This window comes from Salminus brasiliensis, chromosome 7 (genome assembly GCF_030463535.1).
Source record: "Salminus brasiliensis chromosome 7, fSalBra1.hap2, whole genome shotgun sequence".
NCBI classification, from domain to species: domain Eukaryota; kingdom Metazoa; phylum Chordata; class Actinopteri; order Characiformes; family Bryconidae; genus Salminus; species Salminus brasiliensis.
The window spans coordinates 3,291,535-3,317,756 of NC_132884.1; the positions used below are offsets into that span (position 1 = coordinate 3,291,535).

Below are 26,222 nucleotides of genomic sequence, written 5' to 3' on the forward strand. Positions count from 1 at the left end.
ACACACATACACAATGTACTGATGAGAGGGGCACATGCAGGGTTCAGAGTAAAATGCTACGCTGTTGTTGCTGCTAATATAAGCGAGCGGCAAGCGACAACACATTAGCCATCGTGCTAGCAATAGCCTTGCTTACACACTGAAGCAGCCAGTGCTTTCCCCCTTTAAGACGCCAAGCACTCACTCACTCAGGTTTAACAGGATAGCAATTCTCCACAAGGGGGCGCTGTTAGTTCCTGAGCAGCTTTCTGGTGCTTTGCAGCAGTGACACTGTGTGTTCTTGTTAAATTAATTAAACCATATTTATTTACATAACCCCCCCATTCTCCTCCATGTTGTGTTCATGTTCATCAGATTCATGTAAAATACAGTAGTATTTTTTAGTACAGAATTAATACTGTTCAATAATTACTAGTAAATATTGAGTACTTTATAATACACACTGAATAATTCATTGTAAAAACTGAATATTTTATAGTAGCTACTGAATAATTCATCGCAGATATTGAATTATTTATAGTGTGCACTGAATAATTTATTTAAAATAGTTTGTAGTTACCATAGTTTAGTAAATACTAACAATGTATACTAGATACTAAATAATTCATTGAATATACTACATATTTTAAAATAGTTACTGAATAATTAATAGTATGTACTAACTAATACATTCTAAATAATGAATAATTCATAGCAGATACTGAATAATTCATAGTGGTTTGTTGCCAAAGTAAATACTAGATAGTATACTAGATACTGAGTCATTCATAGTAGGTACTGAATAATTAATTGTAGACAGTTACAGAATAATTCATATGTAATTACTGATTAATAATTGTAAGAAGTAATTATAAAAAGTATATAAAGTATATCATAGTATTTACTGTATAATTCTTAGTTGATACAGAAAAAATATAGTAGATGCTGAATAATAAATTCCAGTGAATAATGCATAGTATGTAATTCCTGAATAATTAATAGTGAATACTAAATAATCATTTTTAAATGATACTGAATATATCAGTATTACTGAACAATTCTTAGTTTGTAGTTACCAGTAAATACTAATTCATTGGTATGTAAACTCCATAGTAATACCATGTGTGTGTGTATGTAATTGGTATCTAATTCGTGGTATGTAATTACTTATTAATTCATAGTAAATACAAAATGTATCAATTATACTGTAAATATCAGTATTTACTGAGTAATTCACAGTGGGTAGTTCCCACAGTAAATACTAAAATAATATAAACTAGATACTGAATAATTCATTGAAGGTAGTTACAGAATAATGAATATTATGTAATTACTGAATAATAGTAACAACAGTAAATACTAATTATATATACTTTATATACTTACACTAATTACATAAATAATAAAGTACATCATTGTATTTACATTTATAGCAGATACTGAAAGTAATCAGTGAATAATTCATAGTATTTCATTAATTGTAGAAATTAAGTAGTTTATAGCAATTACTCACTAAGTACCTGACTAAGTCTTAATGGTTAATTACTGAATAATCCCGGCGTTAATAATATCTCAGTATCTTCTCATTCACTGGTGTGTGTGTATCCACACTGGGGAATCCAGCGTTGTTGATTTGACAGAAAATTTGCAAATCTTTGAGGGAAGGAACGATTTGAATAAACAGATGTTTGCATCTCCAGAGCTGTGTCAGATTTATCATATGCAAATGAGCTTCTTTCTCTCTCCACTGCTGGAGACCCGACTCAGCGTGCCTGATTTTGCCGATTCACTGAAAGCCATGCATCGAATGTGCTTCATTCAGACGTGGTCATCCCATAATCACATAGATACAGTACATTACATTACACCAACACATCTACTCCCAAAGATAGAAGACGATGTTCGAGTCGGTGTGAGGTCATTTTCAGACGCGCTCTGTGGTAAATTTAGTATCCATTATCAGAGCAGGGCTGTGTGGTAAAAGCCTGGCGATCAATCACACCACCTGCCCTGCTCACACGATTGGCCCGTTCAGCAGCCGGAGCTCAAAGGTACTTGTGTTTAATCTCTGCACTGAATGCCAAATGATGAGGAGAATAAAATCTGATAATAAGAGTGTCTGATAATCACCAATTTGGTCTGACCCTTGTTTTGTAGCATGCTTCTGGCATAGTCCTACCCTACTAGGCCTCAAAGGCCTGTCTGTGGCACCACCCTTCACTTATTGCAGCACATATTGATTTAGCATCCTGTTACCTGGCCTATTGACATCTCCAAAGCTAAGCCAAAATTACAGGCTTACAGATCTCCCAGATGGTACACCAACAGGGAGCCGTGCCCCCCCAGGGGATGATGGTTTTTGATGATGGGAGGAGATACATAACCACGTTACTTAAGTCACTGTCGGAGGTGGGGTTTTTTTTTTTTCTGGTGCGATGCTCAACAGTAGTGCTCAGAACCTGGTCATAATTAGCTTCATAGCCTGTGAATTGGGATTTCATCTGAGGAACCAGTGTGATGTAGTCTAATGAACCTCAACGAACAGTACCTGTGCTAATATAGCATAATTTAATTCCATAGAAATGATGAAGACAAGTAAATTCACTGCATTAGGTTCAGCAGGCCCAGTAAACAGTGTAGTAAAGCACACACAGCCTCCTTTAAGGTCCACAACCCTAGTAATACCATGTGTGTGTGTGTGTGTTTGCTGCTTCTCTTAGATACACACACATTATTGCTCTTGAGAACCATTCAAACATGCATATGTGTGTGTGTGTGTGTGTGTGAGTGAGTGTGTGTGTGTGTGAGTGTGTGTGTGAGTGTGTGTGTGTGTGAGTGTGTGTGTGTGCATAGTATAAACTGCTCCTCAGATAAGAGCGTGTGGCGTGTGAGCGTAGCCCCGCCCCATATGGTGATGTACAGCATTTCAAATATCACACCACTCTAAGCCACGCCCCCACCCCAATGGACCACGCTGAAACCGGTCAGATTTGCCACTGGACAGTTTAATGAGACGCTGATACAGCACCAGGACACTTTACCTCTCTCACACACTACTACACACACACACACACACACACACTCCAGCCGGTGTCTATTTTTCCACCTTAAACAGCTAACGTCACCAACCTGCTCGCTGAGGTCCAGAGCATCCTGCCTGCCAGCCTCCATTCAGAGCTCCGCTCGAGCCTTCTTCAAGAGATGCTGCTACGGTGGATCTTGAGCTGTGTGCTGCTTTGCCTCGCCTGCTTGACTGTAACACGTAAGTAGACGTAATGAACATTACACTGGCGCCCAAGCGCTCATTTACGCCTAACTAGCATCACTGAGATAGAAGTCTGAGGCTGCATCTCAATTCGGCTCCGTGTTCCCTATGTAGTGTTTTAGGAATGCGATGAAATAGCTGCCAGGCGTGGTGTATTTCTACGAGAACGACATTTACAGTCACCCATAGCTGGCACGACCACCTGTTTGGGATTTAGTTCACTGTTTTGGGTGTAAATGCCGCTGCTTCGTGATCTTGCTAGCTAGCTAGCTAGTGCACTACGTAGGGAGCGATGTGAGAATTGGGGCCGTGCCTCTAACTTTACCGGGCGTTTAAACTGGGACTGGGAAACAGCTTAACTGGGAAGTAATTCATCTGTAAAATGAAAATTGATGACAATTATTTGTTGTAATTATTATTATTATTAATAATAATAATAATAATAATAATAGTGTTTGTCACATGTGTTATATTTGGAAATAGCGAGTGGAGTTTAGCATTTAGCTAGCATAAACAAGCATGTAGGTGTATCTAGTGTAGGTTTATGTCCTAATCGGACATCAGGAGGAGGTAAATTACAGCTAGATGGCGAGAATGAGAAAGAAGAGGACGAAGAGGAGGAGGAGGAGGAGGAAGAAGGGAGCATCCCAGGTGGGATTGTCATTCTAGATTTTTCCACGATTGACATTTCACCTCAGTTTCTCGCCGCATCAGTTTCTGAGGGTATAAGAAAGGATAATATCAAAATGTAATAATTTTGTGGTAAATATGTGCGTCGTTTACCGTAACATTTAGCTAACTTCCCACACACCCGAATGGGCTTTTTTTAACAATGGAATGAATGGGATGTGCGATCGCCGCTCTGATTGGTCAGACCGAGAGAGCAGGCGGCGCTGCAGCCAATAGGAGAGCAAGCCGGTTTGTTGTGTGTCGTGGATGCGGCGTTTCTCGTTAGTGGGCGTGGCAGAAAAACAAGCCGGTCGAACTGTGCTGGGTGCGGCCAGAAACCCACGATGGGGCTGAATTATGGGATTTAACATGATCCCCACGATTAATTCTGACTAGATCAATAATGCTGACACATACAATCACTGAGCAATTTATTAGGAACACCTAATAAACTTTCCCACTAACTTTCCCACTGTACTGTAAACCTACTCATTTCTGCAGTTCTGCAGCGCATACAGTCATGCAGACATGGGCCAGCAGCTTTGGGTAATGTTCACATCAACCATCAGAACCGGGGGAAATGTGATCTCAGCGATCTCAGTGATTTGCACACTGGTTTGAGGTTTTTTTTTTTGCACAGCGGTCCCTAGATTTCTGCCGAGACACCTCACTACAGACGCTAGGGTCAGAAATGAGCACCAACAGCATGACCCAATCCATGGACCCAACCTGCCGTCCGTGTGTCAGCAGTCCAGGCGGTGGCGTGGAGGCGGTGGTGTAATGGTGTGGGTAATGATGTGTTCTTGGTGTGCTTTGGGCCCGTATGTCAATGTCAATCAGTCATTACTCGAGCTCCTCTGGACTATTTTAAGTATTGTAATTGACCATCAGCACCCGATTCATTCACCCGACTTCAAAGCAGATGTTGTCTTAAGCTGGTTTCATGAGCATGACAATGGGTTCAGTGTTCTTCTGTGGCCTTTCCAGTCACCTGATTTGAATCTAGAAGAACACCTTTGGGATGTGGTAGAACGGGAGTTTCGCAGCATTAACCCTCTAGCACAGCAAGGCCTATTCTACACACTAAGGTGTATTACTCAGTAATTACAGGGACTTCTGTACAAACCGGTGGGGCTATTATTTGGTAATAAGACTTTGTAGTAACACTTTCGACCCGCCGGCGGGCCACAGGCTTTTAGGGGATATTAAGGGTGCTCCTAAAAGGAGTGTGTTTTTGGTGGAATTCTTGCCATTAAAAAGGAAGGCCCTACCCGGTGTTCCTAATAAAGTTCTTAGTAAGTGTCCCACTGTAAAAGCCTGGCTTTTCCCTCAGAAAGCAGAAGCGAAATTGGAGTAGAGTCTTGTACTTCTGCTCCTAACGGCTGTTTTAACCACTGATTGTTTCAACTCACTCTCACTGTACTGCCCAAATAAATGCAAGGTCACGCCTGATAAAGGTGCTACGCCCTCCATTTCCACATACACACACACACAAACGGACACACACCCCTATCCTGTCCTGCTGTCGGATCATGTAAGGACTGCCGTTCGAAACAGGACGATAAACCAGTGCCACATGTGTCCTTAACAGTTCCTCTGACCTTAAACACCTACCACACAGAGGCCCATATGCTTATGCAATGCAGCGCCTCACAGCCAAGGTCTTGTTTTATTGGTGGCTAGATAAAGTCTTTGTAGGGGGGGCTGGAGCTGGGCCTGGGTAAAAGCTCAGTGTTCATGCATATCACAGTGCGGTAATAAATTAACTCTGAAAGGAGAGGCAGGCCAGACCGTGAACTTTACACACGGACGCTCTGTAAGTAAACACAGCGCTCGCGTAAACCCATAAAAGGCAGAGGGGAAGGAAGGGACGTGGTTTTTAATGTAGGATTGCGCAGTGGATAGTAGGGGGGGACGTCTTGAGGTGTGGACAGAACGGAATATGCATAGCCCCACTGATGGACAATGATTAACTGTGGTGTTTCTTGGTAAGACAAGGCAAAAAAAAGCCCACCTGAATCTTCTCAGGAGTTGTTGTGTGGAGGAGTAAAGTACTCGCAGATCCTTCATAGTACTGTACAGTGCTTTGCAGTCGAGGTGTAAAGATTAAAAGTGCCCTAAAATATGCGCAGTGTGTTCATATGTTATTATATTAATATGTTAAAATGACGAGTACAGTTTAGCCTTCACCCTCCCAGCACTGGTAGCAAGCACACTGGTAGTATCATGTGATGATGGAGTCGAGAAATGGAATTGACTAAATTTGGGGGAAAAAATTGGGGGGCAGACCAGTATTAGGGCTTCATGATGTTTTGTCATCAGCCAATAAAGCACTAATATTGTGTCTTGAAATAATAATAATAATAAAAAGAATTTAAATGTAAAAAAAAAACACTCCAGGATGTTGTTACCAATAATAATAATATTATTAAATAATAAATCCAATAATATATTTTTAAGTAATCATGAAAAGCTTATACTGCTTTAGAGAGGGTTTAAAAAGACATGCAAATAACATGCACACATGCAATATAATAAAAACCATCAAAGCAATAAATTTGTTCTATTATACAATATAAAAATACAATATTTCTATTATTACATACGAACAACATACATATTAATAAAAATGAATGAAAACAAAGGGGTTTAGTTCCTTTAAATAAAATGTAACATCTAAACAAGTTGTGTATTTGATGTATTGAGATACAAAATCGGGCGTATCAGTTTAAAGTGAAGCACAGTTTAACTAAAAGTACGTGAGTTTATTGAATTCTTGGCCAACATTATTAATTATTCATTTGTAACTCTGTTAATCAATATTAGTTCAGGTAAAAACGTCTTAACATCAGTCAGGTCCTGATAATTACCACCCTGTCACAGTGTCTGGAGTTTGTGAATTTGTTTTAATGACTTGAGCTGAAAATGCCACCACAGCAGTACGTCACGTCTCTCAGGATGTGGTAGACCTGACTTCTGACACCTCATATGGCTTTTTCTATTAATACATGAGGGGCTAGTTAAACACACACACACATATATATGTGTGTGTGTGTTTGTGTGTGTATATATATATATATATATATATATATATATATATATATATATATATATATATATGTATCCATATAAATATATATATATATATATCCATGATATAGTAGCAGTAGTATTTGAGAGTGTGTGTGTGTGTGTGTGTTTCTAAATAAAAGCGTATGGGTGTCTGAAAGAGGATAAGTTAAGTGTCAGGTGATTCCTGCATTCCAGGGCAGCTATATGCTACTGTCCAGTGTTATTTAGTCCACTATGAATAGAAAGGGGTCCAAGCATTCAGAAGCTGTTGACCCAAATACTATGAGCAGACTGTTTCCGTAATGGAAGGCATTCCACATTTTTTCTACATTTGGCCTTATGGCCATTTAGCCACGTGTCGGTCAGTTTGGCGCTTTTTGCTCTACTTGTATGTCGTCCTTTTTTTCACTGATAGAAAGTGACATTTCTGCGAGGCTTGCGATCAGATTGGTCTGGTATTCTCATCCAGGTTGCGTTTTCACAATGAACCTGACACGACACCACAGGAATAACTGCAGGCAAGGTCGTCACGGCTTTAGTTTTGACGGTAAGCTGAGCTCCTAAAAGCGTCAGATGTCTTTATTTTTTAGTTCCTCAACTGAAGGAGAGTTGAGGGCTGAGCGGTCACAAGCAGCTGCGTAGACCTAGTTTCTCCAAGTAACTTGTGTTATGAGAGGTGAACTGGGAAAATACTGTACTCCCAAACTCAGTGGGAATAACGAGGGATTTGGGGATTTTTGTCTCAATTAATGAAACTTTAATTAGTCCAATTCTGGAAAGAACGTAAAGGCAAAATGTTGGGCGGGGACAGTCCTAATAAGTCCTAATCCTAATAAGTCGTTGCTGTGTAAAATATCCAAAACAGCAACTTTACAGGAGAAAGAAAAAACTTTCCCAACTTTCAATGGAAGTCAATGGAAAAATATATTTCAGCATTTCTATTGGTCCAATTATTGATTTTTTTACACAATGTAAAGAACTGTCTGGTTAAATGATGTCCAACATAACAAATTTCAATAACATACAATCAATAATACATTTATTTTGGGCAGATGGGCAGAAGGATGGCCTGCAGTTTGGACATTGCTGTTGGCGCTCCCTCGTTACATATTATATTCTGTTCTGTGGGATAAAATATAAGAACGCTAAAAAATCAGCATCAATTTCAGGTGAATTTAAGTTAATAGAGACTTTTTGGGGGATTTTCCTCAGTTTTCTCTCCAATATGGTTCTATTTCCAATCCCACCCACTACCTAGGACTCCCCCAGCCCACAATGCTACCAGCGCTAAGAGGCTGACGGCTAGTGAAGGCCAGCATGTGCTCCACCAAGTCATAATAAGCACCACTGCATCTTTTCCCACTAACAGTCACTGCAAGTTCTGCTACAGAGGGCGAGGGGTGGCTATTTGAGTCCTACCCAGAGTTATGCAATATTCCATAGCTAGGAGTTGGGTAACATACACTCTATCAGCAATGTACTAAAATTCTGAAACTATTTATGGAAGTAAAAAGTCAGATATGAGAGAGACGATGGACGCTAGCGTAGATCTCACGAATGAGAACACATGGTCGGTCTTAGGTGCTCTTAGGCAGACAAGACAGATGTAGGGCTCATTCCAGGGTCCAGCCAAACGAGCTCTCTCTGTGTTTCATGGAATCCAGTTCTGCCACTACATTCCTTCCAGTTTCCTCCCAGTTTCTCAGGGTCTGGTTTTAAGCTGGGGGTCGGTTGTGGCTGGGGTTTGACCTAGTTTCAGCACCTGTGGTGTAAATAAGGAATGAATGTATGGGGAACCTATAGAGGGGTGGGGTGGTATAGAGGGTCCTAAACACTGTGCACTTGAACTGTATCTTACTGAGTGTGCTCATTTTAGAGGTATAGAGTTACTGTTGTTTATTATTATTGATATAGACTAGATTATAGATTATCAGCAGTCTATGTAGACACAGTGTTTTTGACTGGGGGATAAAGGTGGATGATAGGAGTGAAAATTTGCAGTATATCCAGATGTCTTCCAAGATTTAGCTGGGCAGCGATGCTATAGTGTGTAAGGGTTAAAAGACCCCCATATTCAGCATTTCTGCCTGTTAAAAGTAAAAGTCAAAAAAGCTACAATATAGGGGGTTCCTAATGCGCTGGTCTCATGGCCTGGGGGTCTTGATTTTGAACCTTGAACCATGCAATGTCAATCTGGGAGAGCACAACTGGCCATGCCCTCTCCGCTCTCTCTCCTTGTCACCCTTAAGCGCTGTTGGCTGGCACTGTTAGCTGTTGCGGTTGGGCTGGGGACCCCGCACTTTCCTCAGAACGTTGGCAGTACCAAATTAAGAGCAACATGGGAAAATTTGGACAGAAAATGTATTTGAAAAATACTGCAAGGTATCTAAACGAATATATGAATTAATACATAATTATATTATTAAATAATTGAATTATAACAGATTTTAAATTTGCATTTTCCACAGTGCCTCAATTGTGTATATAAATTGCCACAATAGGCCAATAATATTATTAATAAGGAGAATTTCAGTAGTATTATCAGCTTAATAACAGTCTTTAATCTGCTTTAAGCCGCTGGGTTTGGGAAAAGCGCTATGTTAATTAGGCAAAAACCCCTATTGCGCAAGTGCTAACTGTTGCACTGTTGCACATGCAGGTTTTTATGGTCATCAGGATGGTGAAAAAGAAAGGCTGCTGGTGTTTCCCACTTTTGGTTAACACAGTGTGATGACCTCATCTGCGAAATGGTAAAAAAACATGGGACTGATTCTCACTGGTTTATTGTAATGCCAGAATGTCCCCGATCCCTTCTGTGGGAAACGGAGAGCTGGACTGCTGAAGAACGTAATTCCAAGTTATCCATGACAGCTGGTGTAGTTTTGGGGGAATATATACACTTTTAGATACACACACTCACACACACACACACATAGTTGTACCAGACCTCAGTGGGCGGCCTGCCCAGAATTTCCCTCACTCTCTCTCTTCTCTCTCTGTCTATTATAAGTAACCCTTGTTTCACCAATCCTCTCAGATTTTCTCTGTCAGTGTAGCAAAGTCTTATTGCAACACAGGCCTGCAGTGCGTCACCAGCAGTGTGTGTGTCCAAGAATTACAGGTTTCTTATGGAAACTGGTTTCTTAAGCATCCATCCAGTTCAGATCAAGTTCACCAAGTCCTCTCGTCTTCCCCCCGCCTTCCCGCGTGTCTCCGCAGCATCCGAATTATGCGGAACGTCCTGAGAGACCAATGAGCAACTGGTGGTGTGACTGCTAAACTCCTCCTCTGGCTGTTGTCTTAAAGAGACAGCTAGTGGTCCTCGCTCGGAGTGGCCGGCTCAAGGCTCGAGTCTTAAAGAAGGGATAACGGGAAGAGGAGAAGCGGAACGTGGCCGTGACCTTTTTCTCGTGGCTGACGTTAGCTGTCAACGGCAGACGACAGCCACCTTGAAACCACACACACACACACACACACACACCATCTTAGACCCTCCATCTCTCTCTGTGAGTCTTGTATACATCCAGTCATGTGAAGAAATCAGGACATTACGTCTCTGTTTGAACATCTGGACATTTGATCTTCATGATCAGTATTGGGAGGTGGATCATCATGGCCAGACTCCAAAGAGCTCTCTGAGGCCTGGGATCAGACCTTTAGACATGTAGTGTATATGTTTAGCTCTTCAGCTATTCAGGTTGGTGTGGCGCAACAGATGGTGCACCACTACCTGACAGTGAGCTACCACACCATGTGGGACACTGGGGTTCGATTCCCAGTCTGGGTGACTATGCAGCGCTACACCAGTAAGAGTCCTTGGGCAAGACTCCTAACGCTACATTGGCCCGCCCCTGTAATACGAGGAACCTTGTAAGTCGCTCTGGATTAAAGCGTCAGCTAAATGCCGTAAATGTCAAAATGTCAATTATTGACATAATGTGAATCTGAAAAGTCGTCGTGTCAAAATGTCACGAGGAATGGACCAATAGAAACGCTCCAATATGGCTTCGAATCATTTTTGAAGCTAGTAGTATAATGAGCCACTTGCGAAGTCATGCGAAGTTCATCAGATGCTTTATGATTTGCGATCATTCATTTGCAACACTTCCTGTGAACTACCACACCTGGCTAATCACAAAATACAGCATATATAAGGGAGTGTTTGTGTGTGTATGTGTGTGTGTCACGGTCATTTGATTGTATAGCATGTGATAAGATCCATATAGTGCTTCCAAGTAATTCTAGGTTGTGAGGTGGTGAAGCATTAACCTCTCTAGGTTACACATTATCAACCTCTTACGCCACTTTTTACAAGCGCTGTTTGGGGTCCGATACAGCACCAACGGCACCAGAGCCCACCCTTATCTATATCAGCTATTGTTATCTGAGGTCCAGTTTTCGCACCTTGGTGAGCCGCCCATCCCTGAAGCAGATTGTTTGTGCCATGTTTGTGCTTCTTTAGCTTTGAACTGGAGCCACGAGACTAATGTAGCCAGGACTTACTGGAGGTCTTAAAAACTGTGTGCAGGTGTTCAGAAATCTCATTTTTAGCTTTTGTCGTTTCTGCCTCTGGTTCACACACTGGTTTTCTGGTTTACTGTAAACATGGCTGGCAGTAGCAGTCATCCCGAAACCTGTTGCGCTAATGTTGTGACTCTTGCCGTAACCGTCACCCTCTTCTCTTCCGTCATGCTGGTTCAGGTGCGGCTACCTGCGGCGAGCGGCAGTTCCAGTGCTCAAACGGGAAATGCATTACGACCCGCTGGGTGTGTGACGACATGGACGACTGCGGGGACGGGTCTGATGAGCTGCCCGCTACATGCAGTGAGTTTATTGCCAAAGCGATCACGTTCATCACCTGGCTGGAGAAAATGCTAATAGAAAATATGCTAATGCATTTAATTTAATTTAAAGTTAATTATTTATTTCATTTAATTTCATCTCTATATCTATTTAGGTCTATTTTTATATCTATTTCTATCATTATATCTATTTTATTTAATCTTTTATTCATTGATTTTGAACAATTCCCTAATATGCCCATCCCCCCACATTGTCTCCCCATTTTTCAGCTTAAAAATAAAATAATAAAGTAAGATAATAAAAATAGATAATAATAACAAATACATCTGTAATAATTGGATAATTCATTTAAAGTGAAGGAATTCAGAAATCAATTAATTATTAATAAAATAATAAATTGCTGTTTCTTTTAGTTTATCTGTGATTTCATTTATTTTTATTATATTTTATTATATATATCATTTTATTTATTATTTATTTATTATTTTAAACAACAGTATGGATGCCACACTATTTACATACCCTTCACCCCATTCTCTGTTCTTCAGCTTTATAAAAAAATAAATAAATGAAAAAAGTAATTTAAATGAGTAATTAAGTTATTTAAAACAGTAAAGTGATTAAAAACAAATAAATAAAACAGCGATCAAGTAAAAATGACAATGTTTAAAGTAGATAAATGTTTAAAACAGATGATACATTTGTAGTTTTTAATCTCAGTATTTATCAATAACTCCTGGTTACTCTAATGTCCAGGCAAGAAGAGCTGTCAGCAGTCAGAGTTCAGCTGTGGCGACAGGCTGAACCAGTGTGTGCCCTCCCGGTGGCTCTGCGATGGCAAGGCCGACTGTGAGAACGGACGGGACGAGGAAGGCTGTGGTATGGCGTCGTCATTCATGCGCACCCTGATATCACATTCAGTTACATCCCAGTGTCTAACCGGCTGTCTCTCTCTCTCCAGTTCTGAAGAACTGCACGGGGGAGGAGTTTCGCTGCGCCGACGGTCAGTGTGTCTCCGCCTCGTTCGTGTGCGACGACGAGTCGGACTGTTCGGACGGCAGCGACGAGGCGTCCTGCAAACCGCCCACCTGCACAGCTGGCTCCTTCCAGTGCAACAACTCGGTGTGTGTGCCCCAGCTGTGGGCATGCGACGGGGACGCAGACTGCGCCGACGGCTCAGACGAGTGGCCCCAGAACTGCGGCCAGCAGAAGCCCCCGCCGACGCCCTGCGGCGCCCAGGAGTTCCACTGCAGCAATGGAGAGTGTGTCCACGGCATGTGGCGCTGCGACGGGGGCTTCGACTGCACTGACCACTCGGATGAGGCCAACTGCAGTGAGTTTATCACAGTTTTTTGCAGTTATGGTTTATTTAGCCACCGGAGATCGAGGTCTGGTTTACAGTGGAGTTGATGGAGGGGGACCTTGTGAGATAATGAAATACTAATTATTCAATCAAATTTCCATTTTATTACAAACATTGATATGAATATTAAAAGCATGTTTAAAACAAGGACATTACATGTACAACATTAAGATTGGGTCAGCTGACATTCTCCTTTAACGTGTTAATGTGTGTGTCTGTTTGCAGGTGCGCCCACCTGTCGGCCAGATGAGTTCCAGTGTGCCGATGGTACCTGTATTCCAGGCATCCGGCAGTGTGACGGCGAGTTTCACTGCAGGGACATGAGCGATGAGAATGACTGTGCGACTGGTGAGTACACACACACACACACACACATTCCACTCTCTCACATGTTCCTGAAGCTGTTCTCGTAACTGCATATTTCACATTGTTATAGTGTCAGAGCTAGAGATGGGAGGATACCACATTTTCCTTTTCTGATCCTGAACCAGTGTTTCTTCTATATATATATTTTTTTTTTTACTAAATTTTCTACCCAATTTAGCTAAGCCAACTAACCCACCCACTCAATAGGACTCCCCTTATCGCTTGCAATGCTCCTGACACCAGGATGCTAAAGACAAGCGCATGCCTCCTCCAATACATGTGAAATCAGCCAATACTGCATCACTAAGCAGCCAACGCACTCTGAGGATAATGCCAGATCCCCAGCTCTGATACATCAGCCAACAGCCACCTGTGCTGACCAGCATCACAGTGGGTAACGAGAAAGTGCCATCTACCCAGAGAGAGAGAGAGTGGCCAATTGTGCTCTCTCAGGCTCTGGCTGCTGATGTCAAAGCAGCATGAGCCGGGATTCAAACTCGCGACCCTCAGGCGATAGTGTCAGCGTCTAAGTCTAAGCCCTTAATGCACTTGCAATGCATTCCTGTCAGCGTGTTACTCTGGTTGTAACATCGTCCGTACCTCTCCCATTGTGCTGATTCTGATTGTGACTCCTGACTGTTTAACCCTCGTTTCTCCATGCAGTGAGCAAGTGTGAGGGTCCGGACACTTTCCAGTGCCGCAGTGGAGAGTGCATCAGCTTGGACAAGGTGTGCAACAAGCAACGAGACTGCAGGGACTGGTCCGATGAGCCCCTCAAAGAGTGCAGTGAGTAATCATCATCATCCTCCTCATGATTATTATCACCATCCATATGCTAGAAATGCTAGACATGCTAGAAAACCAGCATCAGGCACTGTGCTACTGGGAAAACATGCGACCAGCCCAAACGGCTGAGACAGAAAAGACAGTAAGAGGAGTGCAGGAGTGGGAAAAACGTGAGTGTAAGCGAAGGTCTTCTCTCTCTCTGTCTTCTCTCCAGACACCAACGAGTGCCTAGAAAACAACGGTGGCTGCTCTCACACCTGTAAGGACCTGAAGATCGGCTATGAGTGCCTCTGCCCTGCAGGATACCGGCTGGTGGACAACAAACGGTGTGAAGGTGATGACCGCAACCTTCTTCTAACTTTGCCATTGCGCTTGAAGTGTATGGACTGCTTGTTTGGGGACACCTTGCTAATGGAGATAGCTGTAGGACTGTAGGATGTAGAGTTTCTCTCCAAGGTCCTGAAGCAGGAGTGCACAGCTGCAGTCCTGGAGAGCCAGTTCTTTGTAGATTGGCACTTTTTTCCGTGTCTCCAGTCGTTGATGCAGTCGAAGTGGGGCCAGGACAACTATTCAGGACTGACGTTCTTAGTCTCTCGTTCTCACTTTCTCTCTCTCTCTCTCTCTCTTTTTCTGCCTGTTCCAGACATTGACGAGTGTGCAGACCCTGACACATGCTCTCAGGTGTGTGTGAACCTGGAGGGCAGCTATAAGTGTGAGTGTGAGGAGGGCTATGAGATGGACCTCATGACCAAAGAGTGCAAGGCTGTGGCAGGTATGTTGGAAGGTTTAACTGAGCTGCACTACATACACGATATGTCCAAATGTTTGTGGACACCCTTTTAATGCACCCATGCTGACACAGACGAGTTCCTTAACAGGTTCTTCTCATACCTAAATATTTTTCCTTCTTTCATCTTCAGGAAACGTCCCATACCTATACTTTACCAATCGTCATGAGGTGAGGAAGATGACGCTGGATAAGAGTGAGTACACATGTCTGATCCCCAAACTGAAGAACGTGGTGGCACTCGACATGGACATGTCCGGTCGGCGGATTTTCTGGTCCGATCTCTTCCACAAAAAGATCTACAGGTGGGTGTTCAGTTTCTGTTAATTCTTATTAAAAGTACGATTCATTAATTAATCTACAGTTTCATGAAATATACTGTCCTCAAACATCTGTCATGTTTTCATTTTTATCACCAGCACTCCTGTGGACCAGGCTGCTGACTCCTCCCACCACAGCACTGTGATTGACGGCCACATCTCCGCCCCCGAGGGACTGGCTGTTGACTGGATCCATGGCAACATCTACTGGACTGACAGCGTCTTTGGACTCATATCCGTGGCAACAACGGATGGACTGAGGCGCAAAACTCTGATCAGAGAGGAGCTGAAAAAGCCTCGGGCCATTGTTGTGGACCCAGAGCGCAAGTGAGTTCCTGTTTGACACAGTCAGGATTACTGAGACACTTACCGCCAAGAAAAAGAGCCTCCGTTCAACAGCACTGTTAAAAACACACATGTGCCTTAATGATAATGTAGCTGATTATAGTGTACTAATATTCATTCATTCAAATGAGAACCCGTTAATTAAAGTCTTATTGTTCAGTTAATAATCTTAGAACTAACACTGAGATATAATATTATAAATAATGGCATATACATGAACAGATTTTTACAGGTTAAGGAATAGTTTGGCAGAAGAATTCTTTTGCTAATAATAAATAAAAACAAACAGCCAACAATTAGCATTACCAGGGTTTCCATGTGTTTCCATGAAATTTAGAGACTCCTGGATAATTGGAAAATTGCTAAAGATATTTCTGGAATATTAGTGAGATCCTGGAAAAGAGTTTAGAGGCCAGGATTTTCATAGAAATTCCTGAAAAATGAGAAAATTGCTGTAATTGTTAAAAAATTATTATTATTATATGTACAATTATTATTATTATCATTTATTACCATTATTATTATATTATTATTTTTTATTTATATTATTATTATTAGGATCCTATTTTTTATTAGTAAGATCCTAAAAATAATATTTATTTAAAGTCTATTTTCCCTGTCATGGATATTCCTGGAAAATTGATCAATCTGTCAAAATAACCCAGAAATCTTTGTCAGATCCTGAAAAAAAAATCTACACTATTTTCCCAGTCATGGAAACTCCTGGAAACATGTAAAATGAGAAAATTGCTTAAAATATCCTGTAAATATTAACCTGATCCCATAAAAGAATTTAGAGATTATTTTTCCCAGTCATGGAAACTCCTGGAAACATGTAAAATGAGAAAATTGCTTAAAATGACTATACCTATACATCATGCATGCTAGTTGCTTGCCACCATTCACAGTTAGTTAATATTAGCATATTCGCAGAGCCTTTCCTCATATTCAATGGAAGCGTTGTCAGTGAATCCATTAATGATCTGAATATTACTTTGTCCCTGTAGCTTCATGTACTGGACAGACTGGGGACACCCTGCCAGGATCGAGAAGAGTGGTTTGAACGGCGCTGACCGCACAGCTCTGGTGACTGACAATATCGTCTGGCCCAACGGCATCACACTGGGTGGGTAGTCCTTCACATTCACTTCAGACCTTCAGTCCCAACGCAGGACTGATATGGTGTTGTAGTTCTGAGTGCTACATTACCACAGGCCCTTAAATGCTGAAAACACTCCACTCAGTGGCTACATTTCCATCCATTCTCTATTTCTAAATGATAAAATAAACATTTATGTAATGGTGTTATTTTGGCATCACTCAGTTTTACTGCTCATTATGTGCAAACCTCCAGTCTAAAGTTCTAATGTATGCCTGTCCAGACATGGTGAACCAGCGGCTGTACTGGGTGGACTCTAAGCTGCACACGCTCTCCAGCATCGGGGTCAATGGCGGCCTGCGTCACACGCTCATCATTGACGAGGGAAAGCTGGCCCACCCACTCTCGCTGACTGTGTTTGAGGTGCGTGTGTGTTATAGTGTCGAACGCGTGGCTTTTGCAGCTGTTCAGCAGGAGTTTATAGCCAGTTCTAGCTCAATAAACTCTTCTTAATGAGAAATCCCGCGGTTAAGTCAGGTTGGGAGATCAGAGATCCTGAAGGAACAACACAGTAGTTTAATAACTTCCTCATACGTTGGCAGCGTTTCAGAGGCATTAGGAAAATCAGCCTCTTTCTTGTCGGTCTGCTTTAAGAGCTGAACGGCTTCTGTAATCCTTCTCAGGCTAAGTGGATCAATAACACCCTCACTTGGCTGAGTGCCTAAAGACTTTTGCACTCTTTCCAATCCATTTGTTGCTTTCTGTAGGAGAAAGTGTTCTGGACGGATGTGTCCAGCAACAGCATCATGAGTGCGAACCGTCTGACGGGAAGAGACATTGTGAGGGTGGCGGAGAACCTGGTGTCACCTGAGGACATTGTGCTGTACCATGACCTCAAACAGCCCAACGGTGAGGAAACGTAACTAGACAGTAACTCAGTAATTAGACAGTAACTAGACAGTAATTCAGTTTTGACATGTTTTAATATAATAAAAGAAATAATAATAATATATATAAAAAATATATATATATACATAACATACAATTAGATATTTATAAATACTATTATATATATTTTTTAAAAAGTTGCTATAATGTTATTTATTGATAAATATATATGATATTTTACTGTAAAAATACTTCAATATTTCAAATTTTATATGACTAATCAACTAGATTACTAGATTTTCTTAGGAACATTAAGAAGTGCCTATTTCTAATTATATAGTATATTATTAATTAGTTTTCATATCATTTCTACATCGTTTCTACACCATGCAGGTACAAACTGGTGTAAGGAGGGTAATCAAGTGAACGGAGGCTGTGAGTACCTCTGTCTTCCGGCTCCACACATTAATCAACACTCCCCCAAGTACACCTGCGCCTGCCCCGATCACATGGTCCTGGGCCCTGACATGAGGAAGTGTGTGGAAGGTAGGAGTGGCCTCTAGTTCCTTACTGAATAAGCTATAAGTTCCACAGTACACAGCCAGTAAAGAGCGTTTAAAGGTGCTACAGAATGCATTTATTAAGTATTTAAGATGTAGAAATAGTCAGTGTGTGACTTTGCTCAGATTTGTGGTTTAGAAGCCTGTTTACCACCCTGTTATTTTGCCTCAGCATAAAAACACTGTGTTTTTACTTTTATGGTGGGATTGTAAAAAAAATGATGAGCTGCTTTTGTCTTCTGGTTTACATCACTGCAGCGGCCCACAGCTGCATAGCTTAGCCTGGCGTAGCTTTTTGTCCTCTCAGGAGCAAAAACCCACTCGCTACACCAGGATACAAACAGTGTTCCAGTCTAGGGCATCTCTCTAAGAAGAAACTCCCATGAATTGTTTGTTGGCCAAAACGTCTCTCGTCTTTCTACCCATCTGAATGTCGAACCTACTTGCGTTTACACAGTTGATCAGGCAGCAGAAAGCACAGGCACCACAGCAGCGCTCCCACCCAGAGTCCCAGAAAGAACTACACCTAGACCCCCTGCCAGACCCAGCACTGCCCAGCCAAAACCCACAGCCAGAGGAGGTGCTGCTGGAAGGAAGAACCTTCCGGATAACACAGACAAAGGCGAGCAGCCAGCTACCAAGACTGAGATTACCCCTCAAGAAGGTACTGCCCACTTCTTACATGCGTTAAATGTGTTACTAGAACAGCCACACGAACACAAGCTGATATACAAACTCTCATGGCAGCGGAAATCTGTCAAACCGATGCGTGTCACACAAAACCTCACATGTTAAAAAAGCAGCCTTACAGGAAAAGGACAAAACTAGTACAAAGGTTAAATTAGTTTACGAACTTTAATATCTAGACTGTCTCCAAAATCTCCAAAATAGCAGCTTTACAGGAGAAGGAAAAAGCCTTCTGTATTTTTAATGGAAGTCCATATAAAAAGATTTGATTCCAAGTCATTTTGGAGCATTTCTACTGGTTCATCATGAAATTCTGACACAATATATAGAACAACTGCCAGATGCAGATTAGGTGAAAATGTGAAAATCTCCAAAACTGGAGATACAAGGTTTTTGCATGATGCTGCAATTTTTTATGTTATTGAAGATCCCAGATGTCTAACATTATTGTAATATCTTTCTGTAGGTTCAAACGATGGCTATGTTGCAGTCGCCAGCCCCTCCCAGCACCCTGTTGCTCTCTACGTGGTCCTGCCGATAGGTGTGTATGTCTTTGCAGACTATTGTACACCAAAATTGCTCTCAACTGAATGCACTCAGCTGAGTGTTCCAGCGTTTACTGTATGCACTCATGGTTATATGTGCGCTACCCTCTGTCACCTTTAGTTGCCATGTGCCTGACTGTGTTTGGCGCCGTGTTGCTGTGGAGACACTGGAGACTAAAGAACACCAACACCATTCACTTTGAGAACCCTGTCTATCAGAAAACAACAGAGGACAAGGTGCACATCTGCAGGAGCAACAGCCAAGACGGATACATTTACCCATCGGTAAGGCCATGCTCACCCCGCACAGGCTCATTTGCATATCTTTAGGACCAGGACATTTCCTGCTGTGGTAGCTTTGGTTTGGATCGGACACAACCGGCACAGTGCATAGATGTTTTTGCTAGCTTTTCTGGAGATACACTGAATTCTAGAGCATCAAGGTTTAGCAATATGACTCTTTGTGTTTTTTGGAAGCACCCTAACCCAAGATGCTATGTAATGTACAATATTTCAAACACTGTGTCATACATTATCAGAACTCACAGACGAAGCAGGCCTAGAACATTTACAAGGTCCTTACTCCTATATTGTTTTTGAGATTCGTGTAGAAAATTTAGTGTTTTTTTGTACCAAAAACAATTTGGGAGTTCGGACCGTGCCATCAGTATATGATGCTGTGGAAGGAGACTGTAAGGAGGGGGGAACTCAGATAGCAGGGAGTCCTGTTGATAAGTGGAGCTGGGACTAAGAGAAATGACTTCAAGGGAAGTTAAAAGGAGGTGACGGGGTGGTAAATTTATAGGATGTCAGATTGGGAGAAGGAGGAGGAGTTCTTTCACGCCTTAAAATGAAACAGGCTGTATTGTGCTTCCAAAGTCCAAAAGCAGCCTGGTTGGTAACATCCTTATAGCAACAATGTAAATGGGTGGGGCTAAACTGCTGTAGGCTGATATACAGGCAGATATATGTAAATTAGTTGTTTTTTTTTTTATTATAAAAACACTGAATTCAAATATACAAGAAAAATTGGTGTGTGATCATATATACGCATATATATATATCATAACAAACCATTTCGCTACTTTAGAATTTGTGGTGCATTCAGTTAGCCAGTGGATGTACCCTAGTATTGTATATGTATATATATGTATAATGTATGTGTTATATCATCTCAATTTTTCATGTTTTGATATAATGTAATTTAGGCAGCAATTCTGACAAAATTTCATGATGAATGGACCAATAGAAATGCTCCAAACTGCTTAAAATCAAATCCTATTACATTGACTATTACATTACAAGCCCAGAAGGCTTTTTTTCTTCTCCTGTAAAACTGCTATTTTGGAGATTTTTGCCATACAGTCTAAACATTGAAGTTCCTAAAATGATTTTGTCTTTGCATTTGTTTTTAATTCATGTTCATAATTGTATTCCTTTTCTCTCAGCATCAGATGCTCAGTCTGGATGACGAGGAGGACATGGCGTGACGTTTCTCTCTGCAAGGCTCAGACTAACCCATGGGAGGTCAAATCTGAAGAGAAAGAGAGAGCAGTCAAAGTTCACACTCTGTCCATCTGGCTTTATATTTGCTCCGCACATAAACCACATAACCACGAACGGAAACGTGACCAACGTGAAGGAAAGAAACCCAGATCATGAAGCATTTTTTCCAGACACTGAAGAATGTCATCACCATGAAGCCACCACTCTCACTTTGGTTTGGTTTAACCATTAATATATATATATATATATATATCTTTTCTCTCTCTCTCTCTCTCTCTATATATATATATATATATATATATACATCATTTTCTCTGATCAAATTCCTGTGGAATGCTCCATCCATCAGCTTTCTAAAGGAATGACCTAGGCCATTAAATTCCACCTTAATATAAAGGACCACTGCAAGACCTGTAAGACTTTTTTGAGAAGTTCTACATGAAGACCACATGATACATTCATAAGCTTGTTTTTGGAGCAGTAGGCACTCGAAAACAAAGGGCATGGCTAGAAATTCACATAGGCCGTAGTGTGCCACCATGCCCTGTATATCAAAGGAGGGATGCTGGAGCGTGTGGACAGTGCAGAGGGCATGCAGATGACCGGTATAACCACTGAATGGGTATAACCACTATAACCACATGTCCAATGACTTCTCACAAAAGTGTTACCCACTATATTACATATTAGTGAAATATTGGTAATGTTCCTTTTTCTCTTACATGAAGGTTAAACACTCGTTGTGTTGCACTACATATTGTACAGCTTTGATATCATGATATACTCCTTCGGTTTGTACTCGTTCACTCACAGCCGTCCTTTACCAGTCCCAGTCCAGACTGCAGTAGATTACTTTGCACGCTGAGATTTCTCGACACAGTTTATTAAATGCATCGTTTTAGTCAATAGTTAACAGTTTGTTGATCCAAGCTGTCTGTGTAAGTTCATTAGTAGCCAGCTGTCTGAAGGTCATCATGGCACCAAAAAAACCCCCCAAAAAACGGAGAAGGGCAGGACTAGCTAGGACTAGCAAACAGTACATGAGCTTTCCAAAGGGACCTTACTCAGCAGAACTATTCAGGGAGAGATAAACGCTGGCGGGTACAGTTTTGATACGCTGGCATTTTGCACTTGAAGCGCACAGTCCGTTACCTCTGGTGAAGAGCGAAGAAGAAACCTGAGCTTTACGATGTTTCCTACGAACTACCTGTTCTTTCGTTACCATTGTGCGTTCAGACGTCTATGTGCCTGCGCAATTCCATCTGTAGCTTAGCTTGATTTGTCCCACCCCCTACAAGTACTCCTCACTGGAGGATCAGAGGTCAGGTGGGTGGAGTCTGACCACATTTAACTCCTCCCATGTGTTTTCAGTGGCATAAAAGCATTGGTAGGCAACGCAACAAATTTGGTGCAGTTTAGTAGGTAACAACATTATCTTCCCCATGGCCGGGCAATTTCTTTGTAAGAGTTTACATCAAAACTCATAACTCTACATTTAACTCTACATTGGATAAATTAGTAAATGTTAATATACCATACCGCACAGCTAAGGCGTAGGAGTTTTACTACAAAATAGACCATATTTTGGTTCAGCTTAAGTGTAATGCTAAATAAATTCAGGGTAAAAAGTGGAATTTGCCATCTCTCGGTAAAGTGGCCCGAGTGGAATAGGAATATTAGCATGTAACATGTTTCCAATAGTAGGACGGAACACCAGTATTTTCTAGCATTAGCTTGTTCGTATAAATTAACCAGGATTTCACATAATATTAGCCGAAAAAGTCTTTTTAGCTGTTTTAGACAAAAGAATGAAAAAATTATGTAAAAAGTACTAAAGGATTTGCCATCTCTTAGTAAAGTGAGCCAAGTGTAATAGAGATCTTAGCATATAGCATGTTACCTAAACACTGTTGTGAGTTAGCTGAAGTTGGCTTGAGTTAGCTGGAGTTGGCTTGAGGTAGCTAGAGTTAGCTTAAGTTAGCTTAAGTTAGCTTGAGTAAGCTTGAGTTAGCTTGCTCGTGTTAATGAATCATGATTTCGAGTAACTTTAGCCAACCAAAACAATAAATGCTCTGAAATCGGAGACAATCATATGCAATTTTTCAACAATGTAAGTACAATGTTTTGAAAACTAGCGATTTGTTGTGGAAGGATACGGTGGGAGGAGTCAGTTGTGGTTCAGTCCGATAAAAACACGATGGGGGAGGAGTTGGATCAGATCCAGCTCCACCCTCTGGACTTCTGGTCCTTCAGCAAGTCTTATTTCCAAGCCTTGGTCGAAAAAAACATGCCTTATAATATGAGCTACTGTGTGAGAAGATTAGATGTTGCCTTAAATGCTGTTGTATATCGAGCGTCTCCTCAGGTTTCGAAACAAGTGTTGTTCACCAGGTGATTGTCAGTTCTCCACTTTTCCTTTGATGAAGATTTTTTTTTGTTGTTGTTATTTGGGGTGGGGGGTTGGGTGGGATTCAAGAAGATGAAGTTCAGGAAAAGCAGTTTGAGATTCAGTTGTTGTCGAATGAATGAAATGAATGAAGAATTCCTAACTTGATCTAAATGCAAGACGTCTTAAATGTAAAAAAAAAAGAAGTGTGTACATAGTGCCTCTGTAAATATCCTCCTCTGTTGCTCAGTGCTTTTTTTGTATTGAGTTTGTACATTTTAAACCTCAGACTTTTGTAAATTTGAAAACGTGCTTTATTTATTGCGTATCTGTGTCAGTTTGCCGTGTTGTTTTCTGGTCTGTTTGCTTTGTGCGGAAGACGAGGTCGACCTCGCGCAAAACGAATAGTCCTGCACTATTCAGACGAGAGATGAGCCATGTTCACCTCATTATGTTGTATGAATGACGTCCAAGGACACTTCCCTGGGAGGAGAACCACATGGGTAAATCACAATGTGAAAAGCTGAGAAACGTAAAATTGTAATATTTGTGCCTTTCAAGACTGTACATGTTTCGGAGGCTTTGGAGTTGGGAGTTCATTGTTTGTTTGTTTGTTTAGTTTTTAAGTACAACACGTTTACTAAAGGCATAAATAAAGTGTCCATTGGATTGAGTGCACAGAACCTACCTGTTAGACCACTGGGCTTGACATCATATTTCCCATGAAGGAAGCAACGCAAAACAACAGCTGACTTGTGTGTGGTCATTATTTTGGGCTAATAAACATGTTTTAAATATGAGAAATATGAGTCTGTGTTTATTTAATATGAACATTATGACGCTTAAGGGTGGAGTAATACATTCTGGGCCCCCTGAACACAAACCTCTGCAGGTTTCCCCTCAATACTGCAGTATTTTCAAGGCCTATACTTTTTTTTGGACGGAGGCTGAGCTGAGTTTTCTTCGTAAGACCCCCTAGCACTAGCAGTGCCCCCAATACTAGGAGGGCCAGGTAGCCAACATACTCTGAGGAAAGCACCAGGTCCCCAGCTCCATCGCAGCTAACAGACGCCATCTACCCACCCGGAGCACGATTGTGCTCTGTCTGACTCCGGTTGCTGATGGCAAAGCAGCATGGCTCTGGATTTGAGCTCACATCCAAATCTATGCTGGTTGAGGGCCCCCTAGTAGCTGGGGCCCCTGGGTGATATTATGCAGTGTTGATTTTTAACTGTCACTCTGGAGTGCCACCCTCAAGAGCACATCTTCGCTACCTTTAAATAGGGAACATAGACTGTGGACAAAAGTATTGGGACACAAGTATTTAAAATAGTTCCCCCTGGTTTTCATGAAGTAGCTGTCTGCGCTGCTTTCTACTAGATTTCAGAGCTGTGAGGATTTGATTACAGTCAATGACAAGAGCGTTAGTGAGGTCAGGATGTACGGCCCCACTGCTCCACAGCTCAGCACCCTTTAGCCCACGCCTGGCATTAGGCAGCAGCATGGAGCCAATAGGTTCATGATGTTTATCCGATTCAGAGAGTCCTATTCTATTGGCGGTACTTCTCTACAGGGACTAGACAAGCTGTGTGGGTCGGTGCAATTTAAAGTAGAAGTCATCAAAAAGGGTGTCCACAAATATTTGGACATATAGTATATGTCCAGGGCAGTGACAGGGCTCTCTAAAGAAACCTTATATATAGGCAGAGATACAGGCGTACTGACCAGACCACTCACCAAAGACACACACCCAGAAGCCCTCTCAGTCTCCTCTTCATTCATTATAAATTTACACTGTATATCTCTGATGAAGATCTGTTAGCTCGGAGCTCTGAGCAACCACATGGTCTTTTGCATAATTAATGGCCTAATCTATACAGTGCAGTGCTACAAACCCAAATGTACTGCTGCCTGTGCTAAGGCAGGATAGGAGGTCTCTGGTTAGACAATAAAAAGAGGCTCTATTAGGTCAAAACTGGACAGTCTCTTTTGTTAAGGGTCCATTAAACTAGTCTTGACCTGAGTCAAGCTACTAGTCAGAGAAATGCTCTGTGTGTGTTTAAATGTCCTGCTTCTGACCATTACGCAAACTGGGCCTCATCCTGGCACCCATCTCCCCATGTAAACACAGCTGGAGCAACCCGTCCTATCGGAACCCTGGTTCACCATGTCCCAGACTCTCGGCTGGGTTGGTATGGAGGTAGACTAGAAACCAGACGCTCGGCTGAGTGGAGATCTTTGATGTTTGCGTTCTGTATCACCTGTCTCACCTGTACCTGCTGTGGACGTCTTCTTTACGAGGACAGATTTAAAGATCTATGGTCAAGTTCGTGCCTCAGAAGTCTATCAGGCTCACACTGTCCTGTCTCGAAGAGTGCAGCGCAGATACTTAGTTTCACTAAGTTTACTGATAGACATCAGTACTGAATCCAGAGCGGCATGCTGGTGGACAGTGGTTTGTCCTGTTTGGTCAGCATTCCTGCCACAAGCACCGCCTCTAGCATTCCAACACCTCTGTGGCACCGGCATTTCTCTGTTAAGTTTTAAATGTGGTCATAGTCTTCTCCTTGTAGTGAAATGAATGTAAAGTAGTAGTAGTAGTAGTGGTAGTAGTAGTAGTAGTAGTAGTAGTAGGAGTAGTAACAGTAGTAGTAGTAGTAGTAGTAGTAGGAGTAGTAGTGGGAGAAGTAGTAGTAGTAGGAGTAGTAACAGTAGTAGTAGGAGTAATAGTTTCAGCAGCAGCACTTTTCTTCTTATTCTTATTAGTAGTAGGAGTAGTAACAGTAGTAGTAGGAG

At 41.7% G+C, this 26,222-nt stretch overlaps 1 protein-coding gene across 1 annotated transcript; it reads left to right on the plus strand.

Moving 5' to 3' along the window:
- The first annotated feature begins 2,939 nt into the window (after nt 1-2,939).
- ldlrb (low density lipoprotein receptor b) lies at nt 2,940-24,230 on the plus strand. Its single transcript, XM_072683463.1, has 18 exons — nt 2,940-3,241; nt 11,687-11,809; nt 12,545-12,667; nt 12,750-13,121; nt 13,377-13,499; nt 14,181-14,303; nt 14,518-14,637; nt 14,947-15,075; nt 15,224-15,395; nt 15,510-15,737; nt 16,763-16,881; nt 17,138-17,277; nt 17,622-17,763; nt 18,136-18,288; nt 18,760-18,966; nt 19,456-19,530; nt 19,656-19,819; nt 20,983-24,230. Exons 1-18 carry the CDS (start codon nt 3,181-3,183, stop codon nt 21,022-21,024), a joined length of 2,616 nt encoding a protein of 871 aa, XP_072539564.1. The 5' UTR covers nt 2,940-3,180; the 3' UTR covers nt 21,025-24,230.
- Nucleotides 24,231-26,222: the final 1,992 nt, after the last annotated feature.

Bases quoted from the DNA above. Each gene is read 5' to 3' on its own strand.
- ldlrb (XM_072683463.1), top strand. From the start codon at position 3,181: ATGCTGCTACGGTGGATCTTGAGCTGTGTGCTGCTTTGCCTCGCCTGC. The intron at 15,396-15,509 runs GTGGGTGTTCAG...TTTTATCACCAG, and splicing joins TTCCACAAAAAGATCTACAG to CACTCCTGTGGACCAGGCTG. The intron at 15,738-16,762 runs GTGAGTTCCTGT...TTGTCCCTGTAG, and splicing joins GTTGTGGACCCAGAGCGCAA to CTTCATGTACTGGACAGACT.